Raw genomic sequence first — 22423 nt, forward strand, 5'->3', positions numbered from 1 at the left:
ATATTTTGTATTTTTGCTGATTTGAATAGTAAAAATCACAAAAAAAATTATAAAAAATAATAAATAAAAACGAATATAAAACATATTTATACACCCCCTCCAAACCGACATTCAACAGAGAGAAAAACATAGTTGATATTGAATTGTTTGGCCTAGCACACCCACTAACCCCACCTCCCCCCCACTGTCTTTCATGAACGCTAAAAATAACTTGTTCCACTCCTCGACGAAACTCCTCTGTGATGAAGCCTCCCACAATGCTGTTGTGGCATCAAATTACTAAATGCTGCCAGAATGGATGCTATGCTGCATGCCACGGGCTACGCAAGGAAGGTGCCGGGTGCTGGGTGCCGGGTGCCGGGTGCCGGTTGCTGGGTGCCTCTAATGGATATTTGTTTGAATGCAACTGAGAGGAACCGAACAGAAAGCTACTGCTGCTGCTGCGGCTCCTGCTCCTGTTACTGTTAGGCAACGCCCAGCCAGCAGAGTGCGCTTGGAACAACAAAGAGAGTGCCGCGCCTGCGGTTCTGCCCTGCCAGAGTCCCTGCCACAGCCGCCTCAGTGGCTGGCTGGCTGGCTGGCTGGCTGGAGGAGCAGGGGCATCACATCATCGGCGAAAAAAAAAACAGGAACAGGAACAGAGGAGAGTCGAGGTGATGCGAGGAGATGCGAGGCGAGTCGAGTCTATAATCTCGTTCGTTTAAGCGTCACGCATGCCACTCCCCTAAATTGATATGCCGGCCATGGCCAAACACCAGCAAACATCATCATCCAGCGGTCAGAAGAGCGTCATCAAAGCGTTCCCGTTCCTTGTCGTCATCGTCAATGCTGGCTGGCTGGCTGGCAGGCTGGCTGGCTGGCTATATGGCTGTCTGGCAGTGGAGGAAGTGGCAGCAGTGGCACCGAGTGTTGGTGGTGGTGGTGGTGGAAGTGTCGGCATGCGGAAAATCATCAAAGCGTTTGCACGGCGGCGGCTTTTTGCCTTTCATTTCGGCATTTCAAAGAAATGTTCCGACATCTCTACCAGGCGAACAGAAACAGCCAGACTAGCGATGATGTGGTGTGTGCCAAAAACTGAATGAAATCGAAATCGAAACGCGAGGCGGCATACACACACACACACACACACACACACGAGACAGCGAACCACCAAACCGCCGAACCACCTCCGGTCTGCTGGCATATAAAATTGGCTGTGTGCCCCGATTTTATTCTAGGTGTTCACCTTTTTTTTTTGTCCCCTCTTCCCTGCTACCACAATGCCCGCAATGGGTGGTGACGGCCGCAGCGCAGCGCGGCGCGGCGCGGCGACAATAAACTGCAAAAAAGAAAAGGCGGAAAGGGCAGGGCAGGGCAAGGCAGGCGCAAAAAGAGGGTTGAAGTTTAGCTAAGCGAATAAAAAAAATGGTGCTACTACTAATACGTTAGTTCTACGGTTGTGTTAGTCTGCTACTCGTACTGGGTCTCTGGGGCTTTGTTGTTGTTGTTGTTCTGCTTGGGGTAGGTTCGGTAGACCGAAAACCGACTAACGACAACAACGGAAAACAAAAGGTGCTCTAAATATAATTGCAAATCTACAATCAACACTCCTCAACACTTCTCCTCTCTCTCTCTCTCTCACTTTCTGGCATCAAATAAAACTCTTGTGAATTGAGTTTTCTCTACTTTAATTAACTCATTTTTTTTTTACGTTTTTCTCTCTAATTTTATCATTTTTTTCACGTTTTTTTCTTTCTACTTTTATAATGTTTTTTTCACGCTTTTTTCTTTCTACTTTTATAATTTTTTTTTACGTTTTTCAATGCGTTGTAATGGTTGCAAACATGTGGATTAAATATTTGAGTAGCATGTACTATAATATTGAATAATGTGATTAAAATCTGAATAAATTCTTGTGGTTATATGTTTTAAATATTGAAATATTGTGGGTATACTTTGTATGTCACTTTGCGGACCGAAATAAACTGCTTACTAGTGCATTTTTTTTTTTAAGTACGAGTATCGCCAATAAAAAACTTCTCTTGCCTGAAAAAAAAAAACTACTTCTACCTTTTTCTTTTAATTTAGTTTAGTGTCTTGCTAATGCAAAAATTTTACTGAAATAAACCGCGTGCACTATTCTATTGGTTAAGTTTATTTGTTTTGTTTAAGTTTGAGTAAATTTGATGAATATTCGCTGCGTCTCTATGAGATCGAAAAATATATGTGAGATAATTCGCTACAATAAACGCGTGCAACTCTGTCTATTAATTTGTGTATTCTCTTGGTAGCTGAAAAGCCGAGTACTGATTGCAAAGAAATGTTTTTTGCATTTATCTATATGTATATATGTATGTTGGTAATATATAAGTTAGTGTGTGAGTCTGTGAGCTGTGTGAGCGGTTTAGCTCAAAATTGTGTGTGTGATTATAATATAATTATAATTCAATTTGTGTGCCTTTGTCATTGCCTTAGCAGGCGCTGAGCACTTTTCTAGATCTGGATCCTTCCATGGAGTGTTTTCTTGGTGGCTTTTTGCTGCACAGCAGTTTTTTGTTTCCTTTTTTGCAAATTACAATTATCATTACGAGTACGATATATATGTATATACCTTATATATGTGGGGTAGGTATATGGGTTATATATATTTTCTATGCATAAATATACCGTCCTGATGTGTTCATTTTTTTTTTTTGGGGGATTTGGTTGCGTGTCATTTTGGGAGACATTTGAATCGCCCAGAGTTCAGTGTGGTTGTGTGTGGGTGGGAGTGGGAGTGGCATGCGACTATTGAAAAATGTATAAATTAATAAGAAAAAGTAATTCGAGAAAAGTTTCTATGTAAGCATGCGCATTATCGTGTGGGGGGAATCGAGTTTTGGAGTTTGTTGGACGCGTGCAGAGTGTGCTAAGTATGCTAAGTGGACTATTATGGTACAGGATTATATGTAGTAGTATTAGTAGCATTTAGCAGGTATTAGTAATTGCGCTAAGCAACGCTACAGATTATTATTATTATTAGTATTTAGTACAATACCTTTGCAGGGGCCTTGTAGTGTAGGCGGTAAGTGGTGTTTTTGTTACAGTGATTTTGTTAGATTTTCTTTTTTGGTTTTTTTTTTTTGGTTTTTTCTTCTTGTTGAAAGTTATTCAATTAGAGCGCCCGCAGCGCCCGAATTTTCTCTTAATTAGACACACAAAGAGACTATAGTTAGTCCACACTGAGTGAAACATGGGGGGAAACCAAAATCGCATTTGTGTGCATTTTTAACTAACTAACTAAATAGTTAATTATATGTGAGTTTTTGCTGTGGATTGCTGTGGGATGGGGGGTGTTTGTTTGTTTTTTTTGTAGTTTCTTGAAGGGTCTCTTTATTATTTTGTTTGCTCTGTATTATAATAGTAATCGTAATTATTACCGGGTTCTGTTCTGCATCTCGTTACCCTCACACAGATCATCGTTCTTTTGTATTTCACTGTGCAAGCGTAGGTATTCTCGTTTTACTTTACATTTAATATATCATTTACACATGCAGCACAATATATATGTGGTTTTACATTCATAGTTCATCGTTTTAGTTCATTATTTGTATTTGTTTTTAAATTTGTATTTGCAGCGCATATTACACAATGGCGCTATAGTTTTCTTTTGGGGGGTTTTCTTCTGCCTCTTACCATATTTGTGATCGTTGCGTGTGTGATCTTCTTCTTCTTCGCCCCAATAAATTTAATGTGGGTTTAATATATATACTTTAGACATATATATATATGTATATCGGTTATATAATTCTCATAAATAAGTGTTGGTATATATAATATATATGTTTATGTTTAAAACACTTAAATTGCATAGTTTAATTAGTTTTTGCACAAAAAACCTTTAATAGGTATGCTCCATGTCTTGGATTTGTGTTGTAGGTTTCTTGTAGGTGTCTTTTGGGGTTTTTTTTCGTGTGTGTTTCGTGTGTATTGTTCATTACATATATATATAGATTTATTCATTTTTTCTCTTGTCATCAGTTTTAGTTAATGTCAAATATTAGTGGCCTCAGCCAGCATAATTTTTTGCTGGTTTTTACCATTTTTTTGTTGCATTTTTTTCAATTGTATTTTCTTGCTTTCTTCTTTGTTTTGTTTTGTTTTTTGCTTAATAACACAATCATTGCCAAGTGGCTAAATGGATAAATATATTTATACTTTGCGGAATATATATGTATATATAGTTTGTTTTTAGCATATTGTATACACATCGATATTGTTAAATGTTTCACTTAACTGCTAATCGCCCCTCTTAATCAGTTTTATTTTCTTGTCACTTTTGGTTTAGGTGTTTCCAAAAATGTATGAAAGCCTGCTCATTTTTTTTGTTTAAATTAATTAATTAATCGCTTTATATTCTTCATATGTTGTTCTCAATTTTCCATATATATGCTGGAGATACCGGCGGCTATGATCGAGTGTTGCCTTTCTGTGTAATTTTGTATTTATTTGTATTTGTATATTAACTTCCGTTTTAACCAAACTCAAACTCAATGAAAATACATACTTATGGTACATACTTGTACATAGATATTTATATAAGCACATCGAGATTTTTTGTTAGAGAATTTTGCGTCCATTTTTGTGTGGGCAAATTAGCAAGAAGCTTTTTTCATTTAATCTATTAAATAATCGCCTGGTGCGTTACTTGATCTTTCCTCTGGCGGAGTACAGGCGGCCGGACTGTGACCACTCACCCCGTAGTATTCCCCATTAGCTATTGTCCCGTTTGACGAGTAGAATCTCATTGTGTAGTAGGCCTAAGACTAAGAACTGTCCGATTCGGTCCGTAGAGTCGTCTTTCCGTTGCGTGTCCCTCCATTTCCATCCGTTAAGACATCCATTTCAGTATGTATTTAAGTATATGTGTGTCGCGTAGTCCGTTCGTATCATCTGTCAGTTCGGTGTCCGAAGATGTGCGTATTTACAGCATGTCCTGGTCGTAGTCCTGGGTCTGGGTCTGGGTCTGTTGGTCCGTTTGGCTGTTGCGGGTCAAGGTTACGTTTGTTTAGGAACTCGAACCATTATTCTGTTTGTCCTTCTGGGTTCGTCTGAAGTCAGTCAGTCAGTCAGTCAGTCAGTCAGTCGGAGTCGGAGTCGGTCGACGGTTTTGTATTCATCTAACACCCGCATTTTCTCTATAGATCTTTCCCACTGTGGCCCACAACTCGACTCTGTCTCCGCCGCAAGGAAAGCTCAAGTTCCAGGCGCTTATTTGTTGCTTCTACACTTGGGGCTCTCCTCTCTGCGAGGAGATAATTTTTGCTTTGTTTCGAGGTATATATTTTTTATGGGGTCGGTCTCTGTCTCGTCTCGTCTGTGTGTCGGCTGACATTTGTCAGCTATTTGTCCGTATGGGTATTTATTCCTCTCGGTACAAGGGTTCATAAACATCGTCTTCCGCATCGTCTTTAATTTAATTTAGTATATTTTGTTTAGTTTAGTTAAATGTTTTTGTTTTGTTTTGTTTTGTTTTTGTATATCTATGTTACACCATCAATGAAACTAGTATTTGGGTAATGGTTGATGTGGAATGCTTTGGTTGGGGGTTTTTTTTTCGTGTAGATAAGCCCTACATAATGGGCATACTTGGTTGCTACACATCGATAAATATATATGTATATATGCATAAAGGTACGTTATAATGTTATGTAGCATAATGTATAGTTAGTTAATGGAGAAATCCGTTTAAACATTATTATATTTAGTTGTTATTTGTTATGTGTAAGTTCCGTTCAATAGTCTACGCATGGTTGTTGCTTTCATTTCGTCGAGTTAATTAATTAATATATTTCGATTATGGTTATGTTTATGTTTATGTTAAAATATACATCAATAATTTTTGTTTGTTTTTTTGTTTGTTTGTCGTTACGTGTGTTACGATTACGATAAGTATTTGTAGTACACTTATTTAATTTGTTTGATCGAAGACGTTTTAAATTGAAATTGTCGTATCGTATTTTGTTAATTAACTTTGAAAAAACGTTGCTTCAAGTACTCGTAAATCAATCGAAAAACTCACTACTAAATATTTGTCTCTAAAAACAGTAAATCTTTCATATGTTATTTTTGTTTTTGTTTTTGTTTTTTTTTCTACCACGTTAATTATAATTTTGCCTTTAGGTTTTCTTTTGCAAGCCCCTTGGATGTTGTTCGGACTTGCCACAGTTATTGTAATATTGATTTCTCATTTGCTTTTATTTTTTGTAGTGTAGTGTCAGTTGTGTTTGTTTGTTTTTTTTTTTTTTTAGTTATAGTTATGTTCAAACAAAGGAAATAATATAAACAACAAAAACTTTTGCGTCGAGATAATAATTCTTGTATATAATACTTTAACTTTAACTCTGTTGTTTTTTGTTTTGTTTTTTTTTGTTTCGCTCTTAAAGTTAATTGAAATGTTTCTTTTTCTTATCTTGAGATAGTACTTGGAACTACTGTAACGCGTTTTCATTTTCTTTAAGTTTCAACTTCTACATAAAACTCTTTAATTATATGTATTATGGTACTTTCTTATTTAATCAATAATTTTTTTGCATATTTTTCCAGTTGCTTATTTTGCAGCATTTGCATTTAACTTCCTCTTCATCGTCTGCTTGTTTTTTTAAGTTATATATTTTTTTGTTCTTTTTTTTGTTTATTTTTTTCTGTTCGTTTGCCTCTGAGTCGGATATTTTGGTAACTGATGTTGATCGGTCCTTGGTTCTTGTATCTTTGTGGCCATTCCTGGGGGTGTTTCGTGTAGTTGTGTCATGCAGCCGATCGACTGCATAATACCGTATGTCTCACTGCAGTTATTTAATTCGTTTAGTTCGTTTAGTTCGTTTACTGTTTGTCCGTTTGAATCGTTCAAAGGTCATGCCTGAGTGGGGAGTTTCTTGTGATGATACAAGTAGAAGTTTCTTTCTTAATTAACTTTATTTTTTTTTTGGATTTTTTTATCATTTATTTTTTTTTTACTCAGTTTTCGTTTGCGGAATCCAATGGCTTAACGGTTTCTTGCTGTCTCCAAATAGCTTGTTATGTGGCACATACTCCTAACCGCACCCAAGACCAATCCGACGAGTCGCCACCACCCCCCATCTGCGGCCCAGTTTCTAGCTGCCCCAGTTGATGAGTGAATTATAAAACTGTGCCGGCAAATGGAGCGTGAGCGACTGGACCGGACTGCCCGGTGCCCACTCGACTTGTTATTATCGTACATATGTATATGTATATTTTTTTTGGGTAATAATTACTGATTTATATATGTGTTTATATATATGTATGTTGTGAGGGTTTTAGTAAAAGAGTGTGAAGCTTTTTTGTCGTCATACTTGATACATTGCACATGGTGTGGTAAAATAATATTCAATTCAGTTGTTAGACACTCATTTTAGTTTAGTTGGCTAGAATAGACAATGACATTCACCGTGTATTGTATATGAATAATAATTATAATATATAATAATATATATATTGTATACATATATATACATATGTATATATATGTACGTAGTATAAGTGTGTGTTATATATAACATTTTGTATAATTAATTGTCATACACATCAATCAATCAATATATATATATATATGTATATTTTTAGTAATGTCATGTTGTAAATAGAACTTCTGTTAGGTACAAATTTGTGTTGCATATTCCTCCACATCCAGTGGATATACATATGTATGTGTATTTGTTTCTGCTTGTATATGTCTTGTACGAGTATGTGTGTGTGGGGGGTGTACTACACGTAGTAGGAAGTGTGTCTGTGTCTGTTTGTTTGTTTGTTTGTGTTTGTGTTTTTTTTGGGGGCTTGTTTTTGTTTGGCGGCATATGTATACCATTTAGCTCGATTGTTGTTTTTTTTTCAGCTGGGTTTTTTGGTTCAAGCACATCGATTAGAGTTTTGTATAGTTAAGTGGCTAATTAGAATTAGTTTTGCCAGTAAAATGCCCCGTAATTGAATCCAATGCTTAACACCTAGACACATTCACATGTATATATGTAGGTGGATAGTTATATGTATATATATATATATATGTATTGTATGCCTTGTAAATATTCATTGCATATATCAAATAATTCCTTTATATGTATATATGTATATTTTTTGTGTGTGCATTTTCGGTATATGAGACGGTAGCACCACGCATGGGGCCAGCGAACGGCTCTCTCCTCGCCCCGGACGCACACCGGTCGTGACGGGCTGGTGCACGCGCCGGTGCCGCGTATCGGCGGAGGCAAGCACCGCCCCCCCGTGCTCCATGCGCCTTTGCGCTGCAATGTGGTTTTTAAAACTCAAGAACCATGTAACGGATACAATAACCTATAGTCGTTAATCGATAATCGATAGCCGATAGATGTGCGCTAAGAAACAACAGCTTAATCGAAAAATTCCAACTCCATTCGTTCCACGTGTGGCCTTTTTCGAACCTTCCAAGTGCTCACGCCAAATCATAATGGGAACACAAAGGTTAAAGTTCAAACTCTAACTACAAAACGAAAAAAGACCCCCCGAAACGCTGCAACAATCATTTAACCTGAGGTTCCTTCCAACCCGATCCTATCCTGATCCCGAATCTATTTCTTTGCCTTGGCTGGCGGCTTGGCCGACGCGCTCTTCTGCTCGGCTGCCTTGGGCTGCTCCTTCTCCTTCTCCTTGGCTGCTGCTGCTGCTGCTGCTGCGGCCTTGGCACTGCTGGTGGGCGCCTCCTCCTCGGCTGCTTCCTGAGCCTTGTCCTCCTTGAGCGGCTCCTTGGCTCCTTGGTGGCTGCCATTGTTGACGGTACCGCTGCCCACCACAACAGGATCCTTGTCCAGCTCTCGCTTCTCCCCCGATGTGTTGGCCGGCAGGGCCTTGAGGATGGCGTGAACCTCCTCGGCGACGGCCATCAGCACAAATTCAAACTGCTGCCGCGTGGCCACCACACCGGCCCGCTGATCCCGCAGATGCTCCAGGGTGGCGGCTATGTCAATCTCACGCGCACCCTTGTTCATGCGTTCGAGCACCAGATCCAGCAGGATGTAGGCACCGGTTCGACCGGCACCAGCACTGCCATGCACCACAATGGGACAGGAACGACGACCGCGATACGATTTGTTCACTTTGCTGCAAGAGAAATGGCAATCAAAGGGGTGGCTAAGGCATGAGAAATGGGGTGGGAATAGTCACCGTCTAAAGTCGAGCAGTGCCTTGGCCTGGGCAGGAACTCCCATTTGTGGCCAGGAGAGGAAATGGAACTGAGTGACGGTACGGGTTTCGCTTGTGCGCAAATTCTTCAGATAGAAAGAACGTACGAGGTAATCATCACACCAAATGTGTTCGCTAACTAGGTGAACCTGTCGCAGGAGATTAGAGATTATCGGTTAGAGTGTTCCTTCCTAGAGTATTCCCTTTCCTCCTCGTCCTACCTCATAGATGTGATAAACCTCGGCACCTTCTTCCGGCCAGTAGCGCGCACATGCCACCTCTCCGTTCTCCTGCAGTCGGCATAGTGCCACAATGACAACGGCGCCCTGTTCCCAAATCATTTGCCAAAAGTGCGCCAGGGTCGATGGCAGTGGCCCCTGAGCAGCCACATAGGCGGGTGCACGAGGATCATGATCGGTCTGAAATGGAAGCAAATATTTAAGAGAAAATGCAGACAAAGCTGCAGCCTGGAGCCTATGGGGCCACTCACAATCGTTGATGCATTCACATAGTCCAGACCCTCGGCATTGGCCAAATGATTGAGCACCACTCGTGAGTGATCGTACGGCAAGGGAGCTCCGGGCCGATTCAGACCCACGCACTGCGGCTGGGAGGCGGCCTCTCGAGCACTTGGCTCAGCCTCGTAGCGACACAGAGCCTCCCATTCCCGCTGCAGACGTCCCTTGTTCCGCAAGTGATCCTCCATGTAGGACTGCAAGCAGAAGAGCCGTAAATGGAGGCGGCATGCAATGGATCAGGCTGAGCGCACTTACCAGCACCATGTGTCCAGTGGAGATGTCCATGTTCGTCAGGGCGGGCTCCTCGCTCCAGGATGAGGTGCTGGATCGCGAGGACGGTGGTCTGCCGCCCTCATTCTCCTTGCTCAGCGATGTGATGCGTCCACTTTGCGCGGGTTCCGTGGCACTACCACCACCCCCGCCCGCTGCACCACCCGCTGAGCTGGTGCCGCTGCCCCCGCTGCCATTCTTGCCGGCCATGCGGGCGCGGCACAGCTCCTGGTAGTCCTTGCTGCATGTCTCCGCCCCGGCCATGCCCGACTGCAGGCCGCCCAGCTTGTCGCGCTTGCGGTCGTGCCGCTTGATCAGGATCAGGGTGACAAAGATCACGATCACCGCAGCCGCTCCGGCTCCGGCGAACATGTAGGCCATGATGTGGGTGACATCCGGACCCTGTTCGGCCAGCTCAATGCGTGAGGCCGAAACACTGGGGTCCTGCAGATCCTTGACCTTGTCACCCACCCCGGCATGCAGCACATAGAAGCCGACGCGTCGCTGGATGTTGTTCTTGACGCCACGGTTCTCGTTGATGATGCGTGCCACATCGCCGGCTGTCTTGCGTTCCGGATTGTCTGAGTTCACCCGGAAGCTGACTTCGTGTGGTTGAACGCTGCAACAAAGGAGGGGGGATTACTTTGGATTCAGTGGATCCCAGAAGGGGTGGTGGGGGGGCCAAGACTCACGTTAAATAAGAAAAGTATCCCTGCATGTGTAGTATCTGCGCCAGCTCATTCATTATGCGCTGCCCATCGTACCAACTGTCGATCCTGCCAATAAATATTCAGTATTATCTAATCATTATCTGCACCATCATCGGCACCACTTACGGGTTCTTAACGAACACATGAGCATATTCAGTGTCTACGGTGTGCGGCGCATGATCCTCGGCTGAGTGCTGCTCCTTGACGACCTTCTTCTTCTTGTGTGCCTCCTCCTCGTCGCTGCCCTTGATGTGTGCGGGCAGCACCTCCTTGTTGCCACCATCCTCCGGCTTGTGCAGCTGCTTCTCCGTCTCCAGTTGGTTGCTGCTCACATCCACATCCACGGGCGCCGGTGCCGGGGGTCCCAGTTGGGGACCAGGCTTCTTCACATCCAGGCGTTCGTGCCGCGCAAAGCCCAGCATGTTGGCCAGCAGCGTTTTCTTCAGAGCACGCGGATCGTCAGCCTGCATGCCATCCAAGCCAGCGCCCGCCTGGGGCATGAACAGCAGTCCACCCTCCGTGTACAGGCGCTGGTTGTTGGCGCGCGGAGGGTAGCTGTTCGATGCCAGCATCGCCTCCTCCTCGATGGGCGTCAGCGAGTTGCGCAACAGACTCGAGTCGAAGGCCAGCCCCTGCTCCTGGGAGCTCACGTCGTTCGGCTCCAGCTGACTGAAGGCCGGCGGACGTCGCTTGGCCAACTCGGGAAGGGAAACGGAATACAGCTCGGCATGCCGCAGAGTCAGCGGCTCCTGGACCAGGCCCTGCTCCTCGGCGAGCTCTCGGAAGAATGAACTCTTCGGCTGTGCCGCCGCCTCCTCCTGCTCCTCTGCGACAGCGGCGGCGGGGGCGGGGGCGTATTGTCGTGCACGCCCCCTGGTCCGCTTGAAGGGTGCTAAGTCATCCGGAAAGTAGAGCTCGCTGGACTCGTTGACCTCTTCGGGCACGTAAACGGGGGCCTTGGCCCTCTGCTGCTGCTGTTGCTGCTGCTGCTCCTTCAATTCCCGCTGCTCCTTCTCCCTCTGCTGCTGCTGCTCGACCATCGCCTCCAGCTGGTCCATGGCATTGGGCTGCGGCTTGCGCTGATAGGGCTGCGGATCGGGCTCGGACGCGGCCAGTATCTGGTAGAGTTCCAGCCGGTTCTGTTGCTCCGCCTTCCGATCCTGAGCATCCTGCTCTTCCAGCCTCAACTGCTGCTCGCGCTCCACACGCTGCCGCTCGGTGTCCAGAAACGCGTCCATTATGCTCGGCGTCTCCATCTGAGCCATGCCCTGCCCATGCCCGTCCTGCTTGCCGAAATGCTCCAGCTCCAGTGGATCGTGTCGCAGTCGCCGTCGATCCTGCAGCTGCTGCTGCTGCTGTTGTTGTTGCAGCATGCTGTCCAGGTAACCATCCGCCCGATCGGCATCCGGTGCCTGCTTCTTCAGCAGCAGCTTCGGATAGAACTGCGCCTGACTCGGCTGCTCGTAGTACTCCACATCGGTCTCCGGTTCGGGTGGTGTGAACCGCACATAGGCCATGGCGCTGGCCGGATCCCCGAACTCGGGGGGCACGGGCGCCAAGTTCGCGCACAGATTGGGCGGCAGCTGCTGTTGACGTTGCAGCGTGAAGAGCGCCCCCTGGATGCGGCACTGCACGTACGGATGGTCCCAGCCTAAGCCGGCGCCCTGGAGCTCCTCCAGCATGGTGGCCAGCAGACGAGACTGTTCCTCAGTGAGGGGTGTCCTGCAAAAAGCGAAAGACCAACAACGGTTAGCAATTCGTTTGGGGAACACGCAAAAAGTTTTCGCTTACTTCTCAATGTCCTCAACATCGACGCCGGTGGTAGGGATGCACTTGCCAAAGATATTGTCTTGAATGGGAGGAGAAAATGAATATGATTATAGTAATATTTATTCATGTGCGTATATACATATGTCGGGGTCTTGGTTACATTTTTCACTATGTCTGTAGTTTCAGCTTTCTGTTCCGCACTTTTTCCTATAAGAGGCCACGAAAATACGGTGCTTTGGGCTCAACTCTCTCTCAAACGCAACACTGCTGCTCTCTCAGCATTACAAACCAGAGCCAGAGAGTTATTGCCTGCGACGCAATTACCATTTGTCTGTGTGTCTCTGTCTTACCCACACTCATCATTGCGGAGCAACATGCTCGCACCTTAGATCCTCTCTGAGCGAGTCTCACAGTACCGCAATATCGACACACAAGAAGGAGAGGAGAGAAATACAAAGGCAGCAGTGATAATACACTGAGCACAATCACATAGGAAACTCCTAAGCAACAGACAGACAGACACTGAGACTATTATCATGATTCGACACATGTTTACACAAATATAACTGTTGCACTGGCAAAGGTACCCTGGGATTACTGGGAAGCACCTACTCAAATTCGTATTTAACCAATTGGAAATTGGAAATGTTTTACTTTACCCATTCCGAAGTGTCTCGATTGTCATCTTTATTCTGAATATTAATCGGGCGTGTAACTGCATTAATTTCCCCGCTCGGAATACAATGGAGATATGGAGCGGCACGCTGCAGGGCGCTATTCCTTGCCCCTTTTTCCCTCCATCAGCACCTTTTGTTTTCATTCTGATTTACGACCATTTAAATGCATATCCTTGTATCCGTGCATCCTTGCGGCTTGCTTGTCTCCAGTGTAATTTGCATAATGTAAATGGGTCCGTGACTACAGCGATTGTGTGACTGCGACTGTGACTGCAGTCCGCATACTCGCACATACTCGCACATACTCGCACATACCCGTCGTAGTCGTAGTCGTACTCGTATGTGTCCCCTAACCAACTCTGCCTGCCCCCTATTCAGGTCAACACCATTGCTCTGCAATTTTCGCCATTTTTCACAGCTGCAGCTGCTTTTCCAATTGTTCTCGTGCGGTCTGTCGGTCCGTCGGTCTGTCGGTCTGTCGGTTTCTCCACCCCCCCACGCAACACTCGGCTTACATAAGTAATTGAGTGTGTTCTCTCGATAATGCACTGGCAGTCCCACACTCCCCCATCTCTGATATTCTAGCCTTTTTCCACTTTGTCTTGGTGTCGCTTTGTGCGAAGGGGCATTGAAGAGCTCTGCAAATACGAATAATACTTATGCCAGTGGCTGAAATTTAGACTAGAATTGGACTCGACTCGACTCCTAGTACTTGCACCGTTGACTTGACCCACAAAATGGTTGGAGTCTCGAGATGCATTTCGGCAATAGTCGGGCACTCAGCGGTGTAATGGGAGTGGCAGTGCAAAAAGATTGCACATGGCAGCGGAAATCGACGGTGAAAACTAACATTGTAAGTATTTTGTGGGTTCCAAGCACTTAAAGCAATTGGGGGGTGCAGAGGGCCCTGAACTTTGCGTTTCTATGCCACATACTGGTCTATGGAATATTAAGTTCCATGAATTTCAGTCATTTCACCAACCACTTCACACCCATGTACCTAACTTTTGATTAAAATATTCTAGCTCTCATACATATTTATAAAATAAATAAAATAAAATAATATAATAAAAATAAATAAATAAAAATAAAATAATAAAAATGCTAGCGCTCCACTTCATTAATTTGAATATTATTTGCTATTGTATTAAATTTAAATTTAATACAAATAAAATAAACTAATAAACTAACTAAAATTGTGTTGTGCGCTGATAGGAGACCTTATGGCACCAGAAGGCAATGTGAGTGAGAGAAATACATATGAATCATGAGCTACTAAAAATAGTCATTAATAATTATTTAATTATTTGATTAAAATTATTTGATTATTTGAATGAATATAAATTATAATTTTTTTTATTCTTTTCTTGGGGAATTCTAGTGTTGTTCATATGGCAAAGGTTCATGTTTGTGTAAAATTTTTCCCGCTAAACTTTTATTCACTCAAATCCAAAAACCTTGCAACTTGATGCCTCATTTAACATTCTTAATGCGAAGTATTTAGTATATCTTTTCGCTGCTGCATAAAGGTTCATTCGCACTCGCCCCCTTACCACGCAAAACTATCCATAATAATCCGCTTTTATTTGGGGGGAGGAAATTCAATTTCCACACAGACGAGGGAGGCCATTGTACATTGTACATACCCATACATGCCCACCGATAACCACAATCTGATGGGGGGGGCTTAAGTCCATCTTAACTGGGTGGGGGTGCTGGTGTCTTATCGCTTACTTACCATCATAGCAGACCTCGGAGCGCGGTATGCACAGCGTCCTAACAAACTGGCAGCCTGCAAAGAAAAAAAGAGAGAGAGGCAAAGCCTTTGGTTAGCACAAGAAAGAGTTGTTGTTCTTTGGCTAAAGGAAAGCAAGGCGAGACAGTGGGTGGGGGGTGTAGGGACATTCAGTTGAGACATAATGATGTGGTAAGAGCCAAATCAGCATTACGACGCTAAGCAGGCTGTTGGCACCCCATCCAGACCATCCCCCGGGGCACCAGTCAGTGTCCAACTCAGTGTCAGTGCCCACCCCCCATCCAGCTCACACTCTGACATTCATGCCGCCCCCCATCCGGCACAGTTTGGGCATGAATGCCACCCACCTCCACCTCCTCGTCTCATCTCATCTCAGATACAGCATTTTGTCGTTGCATGGTGTCATGTGCCGCTTGCTTGACTCTTGGCTAAATAAACGCTTTTTATGAGCTTGTCGCACATGACTAAACACACACACACACACACACAGCTGTGTAGCACCAGCAACCGCCACAGCTACAACCTCTGCAACAACTTGAACAACGTACTCCATGGGCTCCTCCGCTGAGAGCCGAAGACAACTACAAATTCCGTAGCCCCCGAGGCAGGGGAGGCAGCAGCAGGGGCAGCCATCCAGGCAGGCTATAAGGATGCCCCGAAAAATATCCAACGCCGTTAGTCAAACGCCTGTCGTCCTGCTGCCTCGTTGTGTGTGACGTCAACACCCGCATCTCAGCAGCAGATTCCCAGGAATTTGCTACTGAAAAATTTGCCTCCTCCTTTGGGGCATCATGTGTAACGCACGTCCGCCTCTTTAGACTCCTCCATTCTACGCCACGACACGCCACATCCACTCCACTTCACTCCACTCCACTACACACCACTCCACGCCCCAATGGCGTCACTTTGGAACTTTGTTGTCAACAGTTTTCGTGGTCTTTGCGTGGCTTTAACTTTGTCGCTGACGACAGCGGCAGTGACAGCGACAGGGAGAGCATTTTCGACATTCGTTGGCCATTAATTAAGCCAAAGTAATTTCATTTTGGCCCGGCTGCTGGCCACCACCCACCCCACAAAGCATCCCCCCCACCCACGGTCACGTTCCCAGCGCTGTTATCTTTTTAATTGCTGAATAATTGCAGTCACAGCTAACAAAAAAACAAAAAATTAGAAAGAGCAGCAAAAATTAATGTCAACGCGCCAGGGGACCCTAGACCTGAACCTGAACCCGAACGCTTTTTGAATGCCCCCAAAAGGGAAGCAACTGCCAAAGAATGAGCGCGAAGAGAGTGGTAAATATTCTTCTAATGAATTCATCAGCCAGTGACAAAAAGAAAGTGAATCAAAGTGGATTCATAGTCCATAGGGAAACAGTCAGTCAGTTGACACAGTGTCAGGGCATTTTATTGAGTTCGTCCTTTCAGCATTGGCCAGTCGACCGGTTGAAGTGCACTCCATGTCCGGGTACGGGTCTGGGTAGCTATTTGTCCTCCATTTGTCTGCCCTCTTGTGCCGCTGTGGGAAAAACCGTCAATAAATGTGTGGAAGGCATCCATCTGTCTATTTATCAATAGGCCCACAGAAGCACTTAGGACGTGACCTGCCTGCCTGCCTGCCTGCCAGAGGAGGATGCCACAAAGCGACAGCAAATAGAAACTAATTAAATAAGAGCTCGTCCAGCGGCAAGGGCAATTTTGTGGCAAGTGCGCGCTCTAATTGTGAGTGCAACAAAGGTGAGAGGACCTAGCACCCCCTCCCGACCCTGTCCCTGTCAACAATGACCTTTAAGAGACCAATCAAGGCCTGGGATACAGGGCCTGAAAGGCTCTGCCGTCTGCCCAGAACGTTCTCATAAATATGCCGCCTCATGGCCCATGTCCAGGAATTGTTTTTTCCTGTATTTTCTCCCAGCGGCTGGCTGCTGATAAGGGGCAATACGGCGTATGCGCAATACGTGCCGCTTTAACGCCCTCACAGGCCCGCTTCAGGTTCAGGTGCTATGAAAATGCCAGCTGAAAACATTTGCGAATTGCGAGGCTAAAAGCTTTTACGGCCAACAGTATCCTTGTCGGTTCAACTATCAGACTGTCTGTCTGTCTGCCTGCTGTCTCTCTAGCTATTTCTTTCTCCTTTCCTGGATGATGCCACTATTATTTATGGGACGGCTTCGATTTGCACCCCCACATCAGAAGTGAAGCATTCGATTTGGCCCTCACTTCGTGGGGCGGAAACGTTCGTTCGATTTGCTACATCAGAGGTGAAAGGGGAGGAGACCTGCCTGCGAGATGCGCAAAAAGAAATTGCAAACTGGAAATGCATTCATCGGTCGGGCCGGGGGGCCGGGGCCAGTCAACAAATCAAAATCTGTGATGTCAGTCGAGGCAATCGTTCTATTGTGGCCACAATTGATTGATAAGTTTTTGCGGTTGTATCCTTGGATGATGCCTGCCTGCGTGCACCTCCAGAGAGCGAGTGGGTGGGCGGGAAATCGTATTTCATTTTCTAAGCATAAATTATGCCACAGCCTGGGAGGGGCAAACAGAGGGAAAGAGAGAGAGAGCAGAGAGAGCACCGCAACAATTTAATAAATTTTCCGCCTCCAAGCGAAATTGAAAATTCCAAACGCACCACACTCAGCCACTCCTGGTGTTCCGGTTCCGGCTTCTGGCCACACTTCTGCTGCTCCGCTCCGGCTATGCTGTGTGATGGTGGTGGTTAGCCCCCGTATTTTGATTGATGTCCACAGCTTCACATAGTTAAAGGGAAGCTGCTGCTGCTGCTGCGGCTGCTGCTACTCCGCAGGAGCAAAAGAGAAACCTTCTGGGAGGATGGCATGGAATGGAATCTTTCCTCAGCTGTTTACTCAGAAGAATGTCGCCAGGTCCTTCCTGCTTCTGTTTGCTATTGGGTCAGGGCATTCTTTTTTTTCCTTTTATTTATTTTTTGTTTTTTAATGAAAACCAGATTTTCATTTTACAACAACATATTTTTGTTGTTGTTGCTGCTGTTCTGCCTGCCTGCCCTGCTGGCCACGACACGGCACGTGTGCCTCGTACAACGTGTGGTATGTGTAATGCTCGAAGAACGGTCGCCGAAAGCCACCGCCGACATCTTTAATGACAGTAACGAATGTCCACACTCTGATTACGTGTGGTGTGTGTACACACTGGCAGGCTGAGCTGTGCTGGGCTGGACTCGGCTGTGCTGGACTGGGCTGGACTCGGCTGTGCTGTGCTCGCCTGCTTTTACCCGTAAAAAGCATGCAAACAATCATTTTATGGGACAGTTTGAGTGGTGCTGCCGAGTAGTATTCTCCAGATAGATGCAGCTTGTTGTTGGGCGTTCTATAAAATAAATATGTACTCGTACATCCTACTCGTGCTCGTATTAAATGTATGAGCTGAGACTCTCTGGGGATAGCGATAAAATGTGCTCTAATTGGAAAAATATGAAAGCTCTTCATACATACATACATACATATGCACATACATTTATGAATTACATAACATATTTCTTGCAACAGGAAATTGTGTGTTTTTTGTATAGAACAAACAAAACTCTTTCCAAAGAAAGGAAATGTAGGGAAAAGCATCCTACCGTCGGCTCGGCTCTGTTTGCCACCACCCACAAGCCAAACAGCAAGCAAATGCAACTGATCTGAGTGTATTGTGAGTCACATTTGTTGACAAAACATTTATATTATTTTTGAGGTGTGCGATACATGTGAAAACTGCTCATTTCTGTTTTATTCTTTGTGCTAGTGAAGGCTCTTAAAATAAAGAAACTTTCGTTTTTTCTTTTTGTTTTGTGATGATATCCTGTAATATTTTTTTGCATTTGAAGCGGATTTTTCAGGCTGGTCCACAACACGGCATTTGATGCAATTATTCTATATGAAGGAATCGATTTGTTCCTTCACTGACAGTTACCTGAGACCTCTAGCTTTTAATTGGTACACAAACGAGTATGTTTGTATAATTGGTCAAAATTTATGAGGCAAAAATAAAACTGTGTCTACAAGCAGCCTTCCCCTACATATGGTTGTGCGTATTTGTGTGTAATAAAAGTAAATCATGAAACATACAAAATATCATATTAAAAGTTGAACAACAAAGTTGCAAGCACAAAAATTGGGGTCACAGAAGAGCTCTTTCTTTATCCTTAAAAAGTTCAAGTTAAAAGTTTCCTTGAGAGCCAAAGAAAATAATTAAGAAAGTACAAATTCCGCCTTAAAATTTGTTGCAAAAATTACACGAAAAATTGTGTCACTTCCGCTGCACAAATTTGTTCAACTTTTGATCTTTAATCTTTTAAAAATATATTAAAATAAAAAAAAAAATGTATAAAGTAACGGGAAGGATGAAAGGCCGCCGCGGCCCGGGGCCCTATCAATGGAACGCGCTGACAGTACGTGTCAATTCTGGGGCAAACAACTGTCAGAGCGGAGTGGGCGGAGTGAGGCACAAAGAAAAATAAATAATAACAAAGGACATTAATCACGACAAAGACAAGAAGAACAAGGGGGACGGGATTGGAGGGGGAGGCCCTGTGCAAGTGTTCCTGCCACACAGCTCTCGTTAAAGGGCAGCACAACAAGTACACAAAAGGCAGAGCCCAGAGTCAGAGTCAGAGTCAGAGCCTCCTGCCAGCAAGCAGTGGCAGTGCCAGTGGCAGGCATGCAGGCAGCCTTGGTGCAGCCTGTTTATGCATTAAAGTCGCTCTGCCCTGCCGCCTGGCTGCCTGCCTACTTGACTTGCTAAGCGTTTAATGCTCTGCCACACACATGCGCCACGCCGCGCCGCGCCGCGTTACGCCGCTCAAAGCAAACAAAACAACACCAAAGAGAAAGAGAAGCCTGGCGGAATGGCGGAATGGCGGAATGGCGGATGCAATGCCTCCACCCTGGTAGTGGCAGTGGCAGTGGTAGTGGGCATGTGTCCCATGCAACTGTGTATTTCTATGGCGGCTTAGTTGCAACTGCAAAAGTTGTCGCCAGCTTGGCAGCTTTATTAAGTGTAAATAAGCGGCGGCATTTCACAGCAACTGAGAAGCTGCTGTGCAGCCGCCGCCGCCGCCAACTTTTTGCCCCAGCCACATTCCCTTTGAGTGGAGCATTCCCAGTCTCCTACAGCCCACTCGGAATGGGACAAGCTGCCACCAACTCCCCCCATTTGGGCTGGAACAAGCTGCCATGCGGCAGGGGGGACCAGCACCACCTTCACTCGGAACAGCACAGGACATCCCCTGGCTTCCTTTGCCAACATGTTGCTGTGCAGCATTTCGTTTTCTCTGCTTTTTTCATTTGGGTTTCTATCTCTGTGGCTGTATCTGTGCCGCCGCCGGCTCCTTGATTTATGCCAACTCATTTTATTCATAAATTTTAAACACGTTTGACATCGTCGATGGGGGTAGGTCGGTAGGTGGTCCCACTGTGCGGGTTCGTTGATTTATCTAGCCACATTTCTAAACAAATATTTTTGGGCCCCGCACTCTGACCCACCAGCAGCAGCTCCCATTCCCCGTGCCGTGCCAGGGATCCACCCACACAAATTTGGCACGCAATTAGGCGGACCTGGTTTCCATCTCCCTCTCTCTCTCTCTCTCTCTCTCTCTCTATTTCTCTCTTTTTCTCGACACCAAATGAACGTCCAGCATAAATATAAACTTTTTATGGCAGCCACTTTGAGTCGCTTCCTTCTCGCTCCTTCCTTCCAAAGAGCACTAATAAATTGAGTGCCAGTTCTGGACCAGAGCAGACCAGACCAGAGCAGACCAGACCAGACCGGACCAGACCAGGGCCAAGGAAGATAAACAGCCTGACAAAAAGCTCCGAGTGGCAGCGCAGCCACAAGTAGAGAAATGAGTGGGAGGGAGTCCTGCTGCAACATACATATGCCTGACGCATGTGGCTGTTTATTTTCCGGGATAGTTCATCAAAACAACAAAACAAACTGCTGGCTGTCAGCATTGTTCAGATAAATGTCAAGTCGCTTCCGAAACAAATCTCTAGCAGCAAAAGGCATTTAAAATATGAACTAAAATCAAACATATTCCATCAAAAAAGCATCAACTGAAGCTGAAGGTATACCATGAAGGGCTGCCTTACTTATTTGAGTGTGCGCCTTGGGAACTTGGAAAGAAATGTAAAGGAAACCCAGCAAAATGTAAGAATTATGTTTTAATTTCCGTCATTCTTTTTAAGCAGATAAACTTACAAAAATTAAATGAAGCTGCAAAATAAATGCAGTTGAATCTCTAAAAATAATAACCCTTTTGTTCCTCGGGCTATTCTAATATCTGAAAAGTAATAATTACGGGCCTTTTTTTACAGAAGATTAAAAACATACAAACAAATTCATAGAACAATTTTTTAATTCTGGTAATTTGTTTTAATGTTTAATTTTCATTTTGACCTTCAGTACATTTAACTAAAAAGAAAAAAAATCCAATATGACCTGCCCATCCATTTACCTACGTGATTCAAATGGAGAAACAGAGAATGAAGAGTGACAGTTTTCTATTAAATTCAGAGCCCCAGCTCACACATCACTTCATTCATTCATTCATTCATTTATTCATTCATTCATTATCCACTGTCTCTGCAGTGGACAAATTCCCAGCAGAAATTCCCAGCAACCTAACGAACTTTGCCTGTCTAATTACCATCGTTCGCTTCTGTGCAGCTCCTCCTGGTCAGCTGCAGCTGCAGCTAGACTGAGAGATTTTCATTTCCTTTGTGGAACACAAATGAGCCCCCCCCCCCCATCCCCCCAGTCCCATTCCCAGTCACAGAGTTTGAGTCGGGTCCGCATTGCACATCAATTTTGCATTCATTCACAAAGTTGCATGAATGTGGCTCCTCCTGCTGCCCCCTGCTTGGTGCGCTCTCTCTATCTTTGTGTGAGATTTATTAGAAATTCCGTTTCGAAAGTGACCTGAAATGGACCTGCAGCAAGGACTTCCTTGTGCAAGAACGAATCTGCCCCCCGAAAATAGAAAACTGAAATTGAAACGTGGAATAAGCAGCAGGAGCTGCAGTAGGAACCGCATCCGCAGGCGGGCGGATGCTGTGCAATCGAAATCGCAATAAAAAATTGCAAATATGATGCCTGATTGCAGGCCCCAGGCGTCGGGCAATACCCGAGAAGGAGGTGGCTGGTTGCCTTCGAAACGGAGACCCCCTGAGGCTTACAGTGCATTTTGCCAGTCAGCAAATACGCAAATATGCCCCACCCCCTGCTTAATACCCTTTGCACACTGCACCTCCATTTTAGGTATCCAGGTATCCATTGCATAAGCAGGATCAGCCAGAGAACCAGCCAGTGCCAGTGCCAGGCGCCAGCGCCAGAGCTCTCCTTCCTTCTATGCAAATCCCCCGTAGCAATTGGCTTTATACGAATTTCAGACAGAAAATAAAATAAATTGTTGAACGCCCACGAATCATCGATGTGTGGGAGTAGCCGTAGGCCATGGCTGGAGGCGGGTGGGGAGGGGATGATTCAACAAATTTACGATGCGCCCAAATTGATTTAA

At 44.8% G+C, this 22423-nt stretch overlaps 1 protein-coding gene across 2 annotated transcripts in view; it reads right to left on the bottom strand.

Moving 5' to 3' along the window:
• Window positions 1-7748: 7748 nt before the first annotated feature.
• Window positions 7749-22423, bottom strand: part of LOC111078169 — a 42792-nt gene continuing 28117 nt past the window's right edge. For both annotated transcript variants that reach the window (XM_022372731.2, XM_022372723.2), the window contains exons 3-11: window positions 14873-14926; window positions 12479-12536; window positions 10814-12409; window positions 10670-10753; window positions 9963-10596; window positions 9680-9901; window positions 9411-9608; window positions 9172-9338; window positions 7749-9108 (exon numbers count right to left, since the gene is read on the bottom strand). In XM_022372731.2, the coding sequence (XP_022228423.2) occupies window positions 8580-9108; window positions 9172-9338; window positions 9411-9608; window positions 9680-9901; window positions 9963-10596; window positions 10670-10753; window positions 10814-12409; window positions 12479-12536; window positions 14873-14926 (3542 nt within the window). In that variant the 3' untranslated portion in view covers window positions 7749-8579. The remainder of the gene's footprint in view (window positions 9109-9171; window positions 9339-9410; window positions 9609-9679; window positions 9902-9962; window positions 10597-10669; window positions 10754-10813; window positions 12410-12478; window positions 12537-14872; window positions 14927-22423) is intronic.

Source organism: Drosophila obscura, unplaced genomic scaffold (genome assembly GCF_018151105.1).
Source record: "Drosophila obscura isolate BZ-5 IFL unplaced genomic scaffold, ASM1815110v1 contig_200, whole genome shotgun sequence".
NCBI lineage: Eukaryota > Metazoa > Arthropoda > Insecta > Diptera > Drosophilidae > Drosophila > Drosophila obscura.